The 15,119-nt window shown below is 34.4% G+C and overlaps 1 protein-coding gene across 1 annotated transcript in view; it reads right to left on the bottom strand.

The window, feature by feature from the left end:
- LOC142982270 (IDLSRF-like peptide) overlaps positions 1-15,119 on the bottom strand; it is a 114,151-nt gene that overhangs the window by 22,737 nt on the left and 76,295 nt on the right. Inside the window, exon 2 of the mRNA XM_076128694.1 lies at positions 14,907-15,029. Within this exon, the coding sequence (XP_075984809.1) occupies positions 14,907-15,027 (121 nt within the window). The 5' untranslated portion in view covers positions 15,028-15,029. The remainder of the gene's footprint in view (positions 1-14,906; positions 15,030-15,119) is intronic.

The following is a 15,119-nucleotide window of genomic DNA, read 5'->3' as shown; positions in this document are numbered from 1 at the left end:
GATCGAATATACCTCACGAATATTCGGCGCATCTCTTAAGCGTATATTTCACAGCTGCCCGCATATATTTGAATATGGCTTTGAATTTCATCCTTCACTGAAGCCTGCTTACTTTGCATTTCCTATTTCCGAGATCTTACACTCAATGCATGCGGAAATACGACGTTTTAAAATGTTCCTCGAGCGTGCTTTTACGTGACTAGATGTAGATATTTTGTCTTCTGGAAATATATTTTTGGGTCAAATTTTTACAAGCCTGAAATAACTTTGACGTGACTTAACTTTACCATGAAACTTGCCAGTCCAGGATTTTGTTTATAGTTTTCAATTGTATGAACAATACACATGAAAACCTCACACATTGAGTCACATTGCCTGGTAGGGCATGAGCATAGAGAGTTTAGGCGTAGGAGGCACAGAGGTCTCAATTTCCTAACTCTAGAAAATTCACAAAGCATTTCTGGACCGAAAAACTCAAGAGTAAATTTTTGTCCGAATTCGAACCCGACAACTCGGCGTGACGGTTACTGGATATGTTTCGGGTATTCGTATCCATTTTTCACTAGTACTAGCACGATATTAATGTGTAATTCATTGTGGTTGTGCGAATATTGTCTGAAATACGATGTCAATTTTTGTATCTTGCCATCGCAAATATTATATTTAATGCTATAATTTAACTTCATATACCAACACCATTGCACTTACTTAGATAGTGTAAACAAAAACAAGTATAAAAGTGTATTCCATATAAAATGTACATTCTCACACTTAACTAAATTAAAAAGAGTGAGGAATAAAAGAAAACTGCACGTTGCTTTTTATTTGTTTAGCAGAAATAGAGTATTTTCCTTAGCTTAGCGTCGTAAGCTCTATTATAGTAATGGTTACACAAGTACTTGTGGTACGGTTATTTTATTTTAGCGTCTTTCAAATGTAGAAAAGCCCTTTTTGGATTTTTAAAAAGCTCAATTTAAAAACTCCGATCATATAATCCTACTTATCCTACTAATATTATAAATGCGAATGTTTGTGAGTATGTTTGTTACTCTTTCACGCAAATTCTATTGAACCCATTACGATTAAATTTGGTAAGCAGGTAGCTGAAGACCTAGAATAACACATAGGCTTTTTACTTTAAGCGCAACAGTTTGGATGCAGCTATGTTTGTTACTCGTTATTTAGAAGTATATAAGTTTTTTGATCACTTATTTTATTAACATAGCTCTGCTTAGTTTGGAATCAAATAACCATAAGTGAGTTGTCCAAAGATATTTATTTGTTTTTTTATTGTTTCGCCGTTATATCTTTTCTTGCTGACAAACTTGCGGCTAGAAGCCAGTAGTCGATATATACTCAACTACTTATACAAAGAAAGCCACAAGTCATACAATAGTCAGATAAAGTCTATTATTTCGCGTTTCATTCCCATTACATCACCCATGGTAACATAATGAGAGCCATGTTCAAAACTAAGCAGAACATTACCTACACGCTTTATGTAGTCACAGCCCACTCTTATGGCTCCCATGGGGAACGTAAGAAGGGTTATTTGAACTGTACGTGCAAATTATATAGATATAGTATGTTATGTAGTTCCGGGGATGAGGCTGTGGTATATATATGTATATTCACTAGATAATATATACAGCTGCAAAGCCCATTTTTGTCTTAAAAAACATCTCACGCATTAAAAACTGCTCGTGTTTTGCAAATACTTTTTCTAACCGCTCCTGGGCAAAGATCTTCTCCTTAACGAGGGAGGGTTTAGACCTAAGGTATACAACGCTGATCAAGTACGATTTAGAGACTCTGCATGCTAACGAACTATTAGGCATGTAAGATTTAAGAAACTATGTATTAGAAATAATTACCACTTGATTTAACGGTGAAGAAAAGCATTGTGACGAGAAGAAAATAGACTCCATTATTTATAATATATTTATTATTGATTTTGACTTTAGGCTTCCAGCGAATATTGAGAAAAGGGAGGGGTCTCCAAAGAACAGTAACTGTATGTCAACAGCAGAATTATGAGGACAAACCAGCTGTACCAATTTAACTTAATATTAAAACATTACATCTTCCAGAGCCATGTGTTGCAGTAAATTACAGCACAGACATTATGACGTCATTTGCGTTTGATGAAAAACTGTGTTGTTATTTAATAAATGGCTGGTTTGTTTCGTCACGGTTATTGCGGTTTTTTTGCGTCGAAAATTAGAGATAATGTGTGCTTTGAGAGAACAAACATGAAAGTGAATATTATGTGCATGTTCGGGGCAAATGTCTGGGGAAATGTGCTTGCTTTGTGTAGATTATGATTCTGATAAACAGTGTTATAATAATATGGAAGATGTGATTTTATACTGGAATACGAGTTGGTTGTAATTTTCTTTTTTTTTTAACAGATTGGCCGAAATATTCGAAATACTGCCTTTCTTATTTTTATTCAGGAAAAAACACTTTTAATTATATAAAGTTATGACTGATAATGACTTTCGGGATAACTTGAACGTGTTTCTTGCTCGATTGTTTGATGCAACAAACGACCTAGGGGACTGGAAATTGCAGGGAAAAGACCGTCCGCTTAGTTAGAAAAATTATATGTGATAGAATTTATTATATAATTTCGAAGATCAACAAATAAAACACTGAATAACTTTAAATGCAACTGTCAGTACGTGTCATACGTCTGAAGTACTTAATTACTGAACCGATTTTGAAACATTTTTCATAAGCTATTTTATTCTATAAAAACATTAACCCCAAAAAACTGTCAGTAATATGTAGTAAACTATAAAATACATTGATATTGGACTGACCAACCAACTAAGTGGTTCACTATGTTAGTTCTCTTAATTACAACTCCCAATTAAACTTTTGTCCAGACTTGTCCTGAGAGCCGAAACATTAGTGTTCTAATGTAGTTTTCACTAACACTAATTAGTTTAAAGAGCATTGTTAATTTAGACCTTCAGGCTTACATTTTTGCTAACCTACTCATCCTACTAATATTATAAACTAGCTGACCCGTGCGGCTCCGCTCGCGTGAATTTCGTACTGTTGCTTATTCGTTCGAGCACGCGAATTGCGAAGCACTCGATACACCTACACATAAAAATGTTAACAACTCTTTTGTCATCTAATGGTTATTTACGAAAGGGACCCGAAAGGCACACAATGTGACACAGGCTCAGGCAGGCCTGATTTCCTGTGGTTACCTTCTTTTCCGCTCTCGTCTGTATCCGTAGCAGTTTACAGTGTAAAATATAATACCTTATAATAGACTGACCATTGCTTACCCGTCTGGATTCAGAATATTATTATAGGTCCTATCTGCGCCGGAGCTCTTCAGACGCGTAAAAATGTATACTTGCGATGATACGTCCGAAACCGCGTAACCCGTAATTATTTTTTATACTTATATCATCCGTTGTTTATTTTTTAAAACTTACCACATAGTCTGTTTCATAGCTATCCAATTTATTTTCTTAATGCAACCAATTAATTTGGTTATTAAATAATTATGTGATTCGAACAACAACGCCATCTGTCAGTTGCGGCGAACAACGACAACAAACGAAATTACTCGGTTTGCCATCTAGGATATCCCGATCGCACCGGACCCACGTAAACCAACATTTTTGTGTAATATATCATACAACATTTATGTTTAAAAATCTTATAAATGTATACCATGTTTCAAAGGTATTTTTTTACAAGAAAGCCATCAAAATAAATTAATTAGAAAAAACATGCTTTGTTGCGGTTTATAACGCCATCTATTGGTTGGTGCGAACAACAGGTATCGATACGGCAGGCGCCGCGTTAACTATGCGAATGTTGTGAAATGGATTGTAACGCCATCTATGGTCTCTATAGGGAAACGCAGGTTCAAACGATTTCTACGTATTTTTTTCAATTTTCTAAAAATCTTTGAAATTTTATGCTATAAAAAGTATCCTAGAAATTGCTCCACTACTTATTCTATGCATATACCAAATTTCAGTGCATTCTATCCGGTAGTTTTTACGTGATAGCGACACATACAGACGGAGGACAGACAGACAGACAGACAGAAAAGAAAATTATAAATTGCAGATTCGGTATCAGTATCCGTTACTAAACATCCCCCATTGGTTTTTTTTTTAAATATATTCAATGTACAGAATTGACCTCTCTACAGATTTATTATAAGTATAGATGCGAAAGTTTGTGAGAATGTATGGGTGTTTGTTACTTTTTCACGCAAATACCACTTAACCGATTACGCTGAAATTTGGTATGTAGGTAGCTGAAGACCCAGAATTACACATATTTTTTATCTCGGAGTTTTCCAGGGATCGGGATTTACACGGGGAGGGTTTCCACGCGGACGAAGTCACGGGCGGCCTCTAGTAGAGTATAAAGAGATCATGTAGACACAGAATATATTAATTACCTTTGTGATGTTAAAGTTTCGTGAAGAGAAAAAGAGGCACATTAATACAAAATATGCTAAAGAAAACATTTTCGTGAAATATTTCCTATGTAACATTTGTATAATGTTTATTTGTTTAATTTGTCGCAAAAAACATGTTTAATTTAATTATATGTGTAATTGGTATAAAAATTAAACAAAATGAGAGTAGTATGCATATGTATATGAAGATAGGACCAAATGCTTAAGCTTGTAAGAATGTAATTAATTAGTTGAAACTTGGATATCTATGAGAGAAACATAAGTATGAGCATAGCATACTACATAGCAATAAGTACTTTTACTTGACAAAATAAATTAATTTAACCTATTACAAATCTAGTTTCAAACACGTTATGAAAAACAGTTTTAGGCTTTAGTCTACGTTGACGACTAAATATGTACATACTTACTATTATACTCAGGCCTTTAAAAATGTGCGAACTACGTCATAATCAGAAGAATCATAGGAATGTGACAATGTGTAAGTGCGAGCGAGAGACTTTCATACAATGACATGACTTAGTTCGCACGTTTAAAATAGCCCTAGTAAGTAGTTACTGTTGACTTCAAATAAATTAATTAACCCATTAATGAGCCACTCAGTCCATCACGCCGGCCAATTGCGGGTTAGGGACTTTGCGTACCTTCGAGAACTGTTTTATAGATTTTCCTTCATTGTTGGAACAAGTGATATTTTTTTCTGAAACACACATAATTTCTAAAAGTGATTGGTGTGTTGCCTCGGGTCTGTACCTACGACCACTTGCTTGGGAGGTATCATCAACTTATACCACTCAGCTATTACTACTCTACTCTACTTCAAAAACAGCATAAATTATGTTCAAGAATAAACTAGACTTAAAAACTTACTATTTCATTTTCTAGTCTTATTCTAAACATGATTATTCTAACAACAAGTCGGAATAGCTCTTGATACGCTACAAAGCTTCGTAACTGCGTTGCTATCACATTGTTATTCTGCTACGACAAACATCGGAGTTAACAATTACATTGCAAGATGGATGCGGTCCAAGTTGGATGACAGATTGTTTGAATTCTGTTTATTATGAATAGTAGTATGTTTCTAACTTGCAGAGTAATAAGAATAGAAAGAGAAAAATAATAAAATTGTTTCACATTTTGTAATTTTCTATGTGGGCACAAATCTCAAGAAATACCGAATGAATAAAAAAGGATATTTGCTAGGCTACCATAGGTTGAATTATACAAGATGAATAGGCTATAATATATGTTTATAATGCATTCATATGGACCTGAGGGAATTTGACAGTGTATACCTGCTTATCTTTGAAAAGCAAGCCACACTTTATAAGTAGGTACTAATATTCCTAGATAACTTAACTAGGTAACCTAAAACATTTTGATTAAGTAGATCAATTTCAATTCATTTACCTAACAATAAACAAAAATAGACTATTTTCAAAGACCGTTTCAAATTACGATCCCAAAAAAAGGTATGACCTAAAATATATCTTACATTTAATTTGACAAAAGATTTTTATCTAGAGAATAACAAACCTTATCTTCACAATATTATTACTCAAAACTAATTTCATTTAGTACTTGTCCAAACAATTTATTTTAATTAAAAATGTACCTAATTTTACTTAATAGCGTCGGTTTAATTAAGAAAAATCTTAAGACGTGTACACAATCTGAATTAAAATGAATGCCCTAATTGTTAAAACTTTTTAGTCTAGACCTGTGATAATAAACGCTTATTAACTTTGAAATATTTTAAAGAAGAAAATAAGGGTTACTAAAACCCTTATTTTCTTCTTTGAAATACAACAAAAACGAAACGTTATGAAGCTGTTTATATCTCTCTATCTAAATTAGGTGATTAAAGTCACTCATTTTATTTGGACATCAGACAAAAATACTTGTGATTGGTTTTTCTTAATTTCAGCACTGCGGTAGGAAATAGTTGCATAGCCATGCAGTTTAAAGAGAAAAAGATTAATGTTCCCCGATTTGTATTAGGTATTCCTCGTTTTTTATATCAGTAGACTAATTCTCATCGACTATTAAACTAGCGAACAATTCACGCAAAAAATATATGTGTCTATAAATGGAAACAACGGGACGCCCTAGAAAGACATACACAGATCGCCGAAGTCTTGCAAATCGACAGGTACCGTAGTACTCGTAACTGGTGACCCTGTATGAAAATATGTATGGACGTGAACGAGCCTGTATGACAAGATGTATGGATCTGAAAACTTTCCTTGCTTAATACAGTACGCAAGGAAAGTTTGTAGGGATCGTAGCAAGTGGCCTTCGTTGAGGGGAAAAGGCGTTATTTTATCTATGTTGTAGTGACACATTACACTTTTTTTCTTTTACAATATTTAGTGATCTTTGTAAACAAAGGCCTACATGTCAACACTCCTGGATATTTTCGTCGCTACATCTCATTACTTAGGCAAAGGAAAAGCAGATTATTCCAGATACAGTTCGTAGATAACGGCGACTGCCTCTTGGGACACCAGTAATGAGAGTTGTGTTGTCAATGTTATTTTAGACCTTATGCCAATGGGATAGAGGTGAATTTGGCATGTTTTGATATGGTGTTTGTATGTGCTGTGTAGGGTGTGTGCTATTTTTTGTGCTGATGATCTTTACTTGACCAGTCTGTTGCGTATTTTTGATGTAAATGTAACACCGCTTTATTTTTGTTATTTATAAGTCAGGTTTGACACTAAATATAAGAAGTTAGTACCAAAATGTAGTTGATTGTAAAACAATTGCACTAAATGTATCGTAGTCTGTTTTTCAGAAAACTTCCAAAGAATAAAGAATAAAGATTACTAAAATCAGTTTTTTTAATTTTGAAATTGATAAAATTGAAATTGTAATTGATAAAACTCTATGATTGGAAAGATATCAAATGTAATTGAAAATATTCCTATATTTTCAGTAAAATGAACAGCTATTAATCTTACACAAAATACGACAAATACCAATCATATCAGATATATCAAACAAAATAAATCAAAGAAACATCCTATTTATTGACATGTAAACAACGGATTCTTTCTGTTACACATTTGAATAAATAGGAAGGATTTGTTTTAAGGCTTTGTTAGCACATATGATACGGGTTACCAAACAAAAGAATCTAGGGGTTGATTTTTGAAATAAAGCAGCTTGTGCCACCCCGTTTTTTTAACTACCTCCATGCTAAATTTCAACAAATTCAGTTAATCAAGTTAGCAGTGAAAGAGTAACAACAGACATACGGATAGTTGCATTTAAAGAAATCTTAATTTGTAATATAGTATCAAAATATACCTACAGGAAGTCGTACCAATAAAGAAACGGCGCTAAAATATGTAAAACTTGTAATTTCTCGATAGTCTAGATATATTACTTTCTCAATTTAATCCTAACACAAAAAAATCGATACTATTTCAAGCCTACAAAAGTAACCTTTATAAAATTTAAATAAATCAAACATTTTCTATTCTGCCTTATTTTGGAGGGAAAATAACTCGAGTTGATTCCCAAGCGGTTTCTATTACGTGATGTACAAAGCTACGGGGAAAACCTAGTCTCATTAAGTATTCCGATGGTCCTTAGGGTCCTTTCCTATTGTTCTGTGACGTCATAAACCTTAGGACATTATTGCTACGTAGTATTGAGGAAGTTTATTTATGCAAAGGTTTTTTTACTTACGAATTTCGTTGTTTACTCATAAGCTTGGTGTCTTACAATTCTCTAAAACTTTAGTAATACAAAGAAAATATATTCAGTTAGAATGGCTAGGATATAATTCGACGAGTTAAGTAAAGTAAAATAAAGAAAAACGTAGTTTATTAAAATAACTAAAATGATTTTAGACATCTCAAAACCCAATCCTCATCACGTAGTAGTCCAAAAAAAATGAACATATTATGGTTGCAAACACGAGGGTCTTCTCTTCTAATAAGATTAGCCCGATTCCTAGTGGAGACCGCAAAAAGTTGGCCGAATCATCGAGAAAATAAGGCTTTCGTAGCCTCCCAAGTTGCGACAATTTAAAAAACGTTAAATTATTTACTTATTTTGCCCATACCTTACATGCAAGAATTCAGACGATATTTTCAACCCAAAAATGTTCTCTACATTAATTTGTAATACAGTGTACAATCATCTCAATTCTCAATATGCAAAGGAATCGTTAGTCTGTTAACTGAGAGAACTGAATAATTTATGTTCGTTTTACACACAAATTAACACCGTGAAAGTAAAATTTGTAGCTTTTCGGTAAAATCTTGATGCCTTTTTTTCGTTGTATTTCATTTGTATGTAAAACGGAATGTTTTAATTGTTGAGACTTTTTGAGAAATCAAATGGTTTGGTATTTTCAGTGTGACTGTACTTTTGCACAGTAAGATTGTCATTTCACTACTTTGAAGCTAGGCAGAATAAAACCAAACTGCTTCATTATGTGGGTTTCGGTTGTTATTGTCAAAGATCACTGATAATCGTTACCAGTCAGTTCGAAAGCTTGGCAACCAGTGTCACCAAAGGGCATCGTGTTACTACCCAGATAACTGGGTTGTGGAGGCAGTCGCTCCATGTAAAATAATGGTATTCAGCTGCATCCGGTGAAACTGGAAGCCGACTCCAACATAGTTAAAAGAAAGGCTAGACTGATTTGACTATCTAGGGTTTTCTTTATGATAATTCTTTAGTAATTGTTTGTTCTTTAATTTCTTATTCTTTAGAATTTTTCTACTGCTTTCGGGTCTATATTTGTATGTTTGTAAATTCTCTTACAAAATTGATTCAATCTCATCAAACATTTTATTTGTCTTATTGTTTCCCACAAAATATGTTTCACTGCAAATACGTGTAAGCTAAGGGCACCACAAAAAGCTATTTACCTTTACGCACACGTAAGTACAGTTCGCAAACAAAATGCTTGAACAAATTCATGAATTTTTCGCATTCTTCATAACTGCAAAAATAGTTGGAATAAAACAACTGTATCCATTTAGATATAAGTTAATGGAATACCGTCTGCTGGGAAAACTAAATAACTCATTCTTTTTAGTTGCAGAAAATCGCATATTACTACTCTACTTGTTTTTCCCTTTTTCATTCATTATTTCAGGCTTTAATGGCCTTTTACAGATATATTATTTATTATTTTTAAGTCAGCTAACTTGTACGCAACGCCAAATGGTTAATTCCGTAACGAAATGTTGATTCTGTGTGGAAATCATCATCATGGTCTGGACCTCATACACTATTACTAAGAGCCTGAAAATGTTTTCTCCAATTCATTATCTCTTTCAACCCTCAACTCCATTAACCCCCTTTTATTTTTTTATTTATCACACAAATATAACCCACAAATTGTTTACAAGTACAGCTTTGTTCAACACAATTCAATTAGAACTTCAGAAGTTAAATTACCAATTTGTTTGTTAACAGTACATACAAACATACATACATACACACATACATACATACATACAAACATATAATAATTGTACATGTTAGCTTCCTCACTGCCGAGTTCAAGTTTATGTATTTTAATATTATGTATGTATGAGGAGAGATTTCTTACATCCCGGAATGAACATTTGTGAGATATATTGAAGTCATTTTCTTTAGATTTCTATTCTTGTTCTGTGTTAGGTTTGTATTTGAAATACAAGGAGAATAATAATATAGTACTAGTACAAGGAATATAAGAAAATTGTATTCAATACTAAAATTAATACTTAAATGCAAGTCTGTCTCTTAAGCCCTTCTCCCATTACGATACGCCCGCGCGACTCTAGTCTCGGAGACTAGTCGCCACGAAGTATCTCACATACATTTGTATGGAGACTCTCACATTACGATACTGGTATTCTACGCGTTCGCGACTAGTCTCGCGATACCCGCCGTGTTGGTCGCTTGTGCGTCGCGTCTCGCGTAGACATGCGCTTAACATGTTCGGGAGCGGATTGAACATGGAATCATTCATTTCCTAATTGGAACTATGTTCAGGAAACATGTTCGCGGAACTATATAGTTCCACCACGTTTCAAGTTTGACAGAATCTAACATTTGATAATATAGGTAGTTCCTCAGTTCCTCACAGCTCCTAGGTGCTATAGAAACTGTGAGAAATTGAGAACAAAAAAACTGCAAGAGCTTCATCGTCACTGGAGTCGCTCGACATAACGTCAGTCTACAAAAAACGAGTTTGCACAAATGATGAATTTAGTAACTTTTAAGTTGCATAATATGCGAGCATCGGGTAGCGAACATGTATCCAACTAGTATTATACTCGAGTATCGTACCCTACAAGTATCGTAATGGGAGAAGGGCCTTACGCTTTCACGGATTAACTGCTGAACCATGTTTGTGTTTGATGAAATGTAGCGTAGAGTCGCGTTAAATTTGCATGTGACCAGAGCCCAACTGGTCAGTTAATATGTTATTATTTGCAAATAATATAATACATATTTCTAAATAATAATAATATACTTTGTTCATTAAGTGTAGTCTTGTTTGTTTTATTATTTCGGGCTAGCTTTCCGCCCGCGGCTTTACCCGCAAGGAATTTAACAAGCTATTCTATTGATATCTGGGAGTTTCCAAAAATCCTCTCTTCATTCAATGCTCATACTTAATTTCAACTTTTTACGCTAAGTGGTTTCAGATGTTGTCCATCAGTTAGTCAGTCAGTCAGTCAGCAGTGTGTTCATATATCTTTAAAAACTTCTGATGCTACTACCCAATAAAAACACTATTAGTTTTTTAAAGCTACATTTTCATATAGCTCAAATAGACTCACTCCATCGCAATATTTGCATGCATCAAACAAATATCGTTGACCTCCAGCGATGAACCAATCACAACGTTGTATCAACACACAACGTTCAGATAAAACTACATGCACTCAACGGACCGATGAAATATGTACTCGCTATCGAATAAACAAATATGTACACTGAAACGTTTGCGATACACATTTTAGGTCTTTTTTTGCGGGTGTACGTAGTTTTGTAGCTCTTTTTTATCGATTTTATTGTTTAGAATACAGAATGTGGAAGCAGTATAGTATGTCGTACCTATTAATAGTTATGTGAACCAGTTATATGCAATCCACTTTTAATAATATGCTGACTTGAATATAGCTATCTACTCCTTTTTTTCAATACAACTCCCGCACTAAGAATTGCTCTTGTGTCGCGGGGACTTTTTACAAACATACAAAAACGGACAACTCCGTGTGGGAAGCCGACGCCATGGTAGCAGCGTGTCGACCTAAACCACTGATCCACGGAGGCAGCCAAAATTAAACAAAAGTAAGTTTTGAAAGAAAGAGGGGAGTCTTTTTACTGAATTTCTGCTGGAGAAAAGCTTCGTCACTTTCTTTCAAATCTATACTAATATTATAAAGCTGAAGAGTTTGTTTGTTTGTTTGATTGTTTGTTTGTTTGAACTCGCTAATCTCAGGAACTACTGGTCCGATTTGAAAATTTATTTCAGTGTTAGATAGACCATTTATCGTCAGCTAGTACAACATAGATCTAAAAAAACTAATAAAAATTTTCAATTTTAGTCAATTAAAAAAATATTCATTTTAAAAGTGGGGTGGCTTTATAACAACTTGGGTAAGTATAAAATAAGATAAACGTCAATTCTTTCAAAGAGTCTCAATTTGGTACAAACTGAGTCAATTAAATTATAATTGGGTAACATTTCGATAAAAACCCTCGAAGTAATGATTGACAGGACATTTCGGACATTTTGAGAAGAAAAATGTTACATTTAGCCGAAGGACTGATATAATTAGACCAGTTGATAAAATGTAGTCTTTGAAATATAACTTTTGTTTTATTGTTAGCAAGATGACACTGTCTTCAAAATAACACACGATGACAATAATGAGAAACAGAAATAGATTTGTTTTTAATAGTCTTTTGTACATGTAATAAAATCTCCACCGCGATTTGAAATTTATTTATTGTGGTATTGTTAAGTTGATATTGAGAAAACCTTATAAAATAATAGGTCTGTAATGGGTATACACGAGGAAATGGGCAGAATACAATGAGTCCAGGTATATTATATTCGTAGGATCAACGAATCAAACCTCTTCTTCTTCTCTCTTCTTTTTAATTAACTAAAACTTCATGACTATAATTGAGTAGTTGCCTGGGTTAACGACAAATTATTAAACTCGAACTTGTAAAAGGTTCATCTAAAATGTTCAGGTTATGTAGCTCTTTTCGTAAATAATGTTGAAATTGTAATTATTACAAACTAAAACATTTTATTAGACACTCATTTGATATCAACGAAAATCTGCAATGTGACGTCACTTCGTCAAAATGTGTTTTTGACATTTCATAAAGAGTAGCTGATTTGACGGGTAGGCAACTGCTGTATTGAAAGTATCCGAATAGAATAAATTTAACTCATTACTGTCCCACTGCTGGGCAAGGGCCCTTTCCCGTAATGAGGGAAGGGTTAGGCCTTGAGTCCACCACGCTGGCCAAGTGCGGGTTGGGGACTTTGCATGCCCTCAATAAATGTATTTAACAAATTTTTAGGCATGCAAGGTTTCCTTACGATGTTTTCCTTCACCGTTGGAGCAAGTGATAATTATTTCTAATACACACATAACTTCGAAAAGTCATTGGTGTGTTGCCTCGGGTTCGAACCTGTGACCACTTGAGTGGGAGGTGTCAACTTGTACCACTCGGCTATCCGAATAGAAATCAAATCTAATAATACTGCGTTACTAAGAACGGCCTTTCATGCACCTCACCTTCATGCACCTATAACTTCGTGATCGACAGTCGTTTACACTATCAATAATAATAGGTAATCTAGATTAGACCTATTTATTATTTCTAAATTATAGTCTTTAAAACCAATAGATTAGTCTATTGGGTACTCTATTAATATCATATTTTAGTGTATAAACATGTCAGATTGGTATCTAGTTTTGACACTAAATATCCTAAATTAGGGTGCTAACGATTGGTATTTGACGGCAATCTGAATGATTGTCATCAGATTTACATTTTCAATACTTATTTACACAGTATAAAGTGTGATTGTTGAATATTTATGTTCTGTCTAGAACTCTATGTTGTATTGATACTAATTTAAGCTGCACGTTCACTGTGTCGAAATTGAAGCGTATGGACTGCAAAGATTTTTTGCTTTGAATTCCTTTTTATGGTATTGCATTCACTGGATCGGCATTTCAGCACCACACACACATTTCATGAGATATATAAAATTTGGTGACGATCAGACGGACAGAAGAATCTTAGTTAAGTATATAGTCCTGTTTTTATCCTTAAGGCCTGGAACCTTGAAAACAATTAGTTTTTCCTTTGATTAACTAAGTTCTATAGTAGTATGTAAACTTCAAATTAATCAAGAATTCCCTTAAGCTAGATGCTGACAGACAGTTTGCCTTAGCGCCTAGAGCGACTTATATCTTAGCGTAGGAGGCTAAGCACGCAGTACAAACGATTACGTGCGTAGATTTATTAAATTTACTTCACAAAGTTACTCCCTGAGGTCTAGGCACTAAGCAAAGCTCTCTATCATTGCAAACAGCTAGCTACGATATTGAATAAAGTGAAAATTCAATCAAAGCATTCAATAACTTTGAAACCTTTTCACTATTCGAACTTTAACCTTAAACTTACGTCAATAAATCACAATTTCCAATGCAGCCTCTATTTCACCACGTTTGACAGTTTCACAAAAGCTTACCACCTCATACGTCATAACTTCCAATACAGTGTTGCACAAACTTTGACCTTAAACTTTATGCCGTAAGTCACAGTTTCAAACGACACCTTTGTGTATGATTGGCGTGGCCTAGAGCACAGTTGTTAGTTTGTGGCTAAACCAAGTTTGTAATTGACATGTGTCAATTTCCAGGGTTGGATGGTGATTGTGCAGTATTTTAGAGATTTTTTAGGATAAAACGTGTGTTTTTTGTTTGATAGGTTCCGACTGTTAGTGTTAAATGGCTTTTAAAAGCAGTTTAAGTGTCTAAGTCTTAATAAAAAGGACTTCGTACGTCTGTCATTACTAGGTGCGCAATTAATCTATACGTAAAACGTATTGTAATTGTTTTTTGGTTAAAAATATTAATAATAGAAGAAATAATGGTTTTAAGGCAAGTCGCCGCTATCTTACAAGATTTACGGCAAGTCATACAGGCAGCGCTTGCATCAAAAGCATGCCCAAGAAACATTTTCCATTCTTCTTAAAGTGCCTCTCCAACTAGAGATGGTTGCCAATCAGCTCTGCATATATCGTCTTATCCTTTGCCAAACGAAAGGGTTCAGCAGCACTCCCTATCCATGGCGATGCCTCTACTGGACACGGGGCCCAATTACGACACTTTACCCTAGCCTTTTAAGAGTGACAAATGTTTGTTAGTGTGTTACTCACCAGAGCGCTTAGTATGATGTCCATACAAGCGGTTCAGGTCGAGCGCGAGCACGGTGTGCGGCAGCGCGCAGCTCACCGCCGCCAGCGCGGCCACGCACGCCGCTACACGGCACCTAGTCATCTCTGAAACAAATACAAAAGATTTCTCATGAATATCGGAAACTATGTATTAAGTAATACTTTTATAAGATATAGAATTTGACTATACACTTT

The sequence above is a fragment of the Anticarsia gemmatalis genome, chromosome 21 (genome assembly GCF_050436995.1).
Source record: "Anticarsia gemmatalis isolate Benzon Research Colony breed Stoneville strain chromosome 21, ilAntGemm2 primary, whole genome shotgun sequence".
NCBI classification, from domain to species: Eukaryota; Metazoa; Arthropoda; class Insecta; order Lepidoptera; family Erebidae; genus Anticarsia; species Anticarsia gemmatalis.
This window is presented reverse-complemented; position numbering and strand designations above follow the sequence as displayed.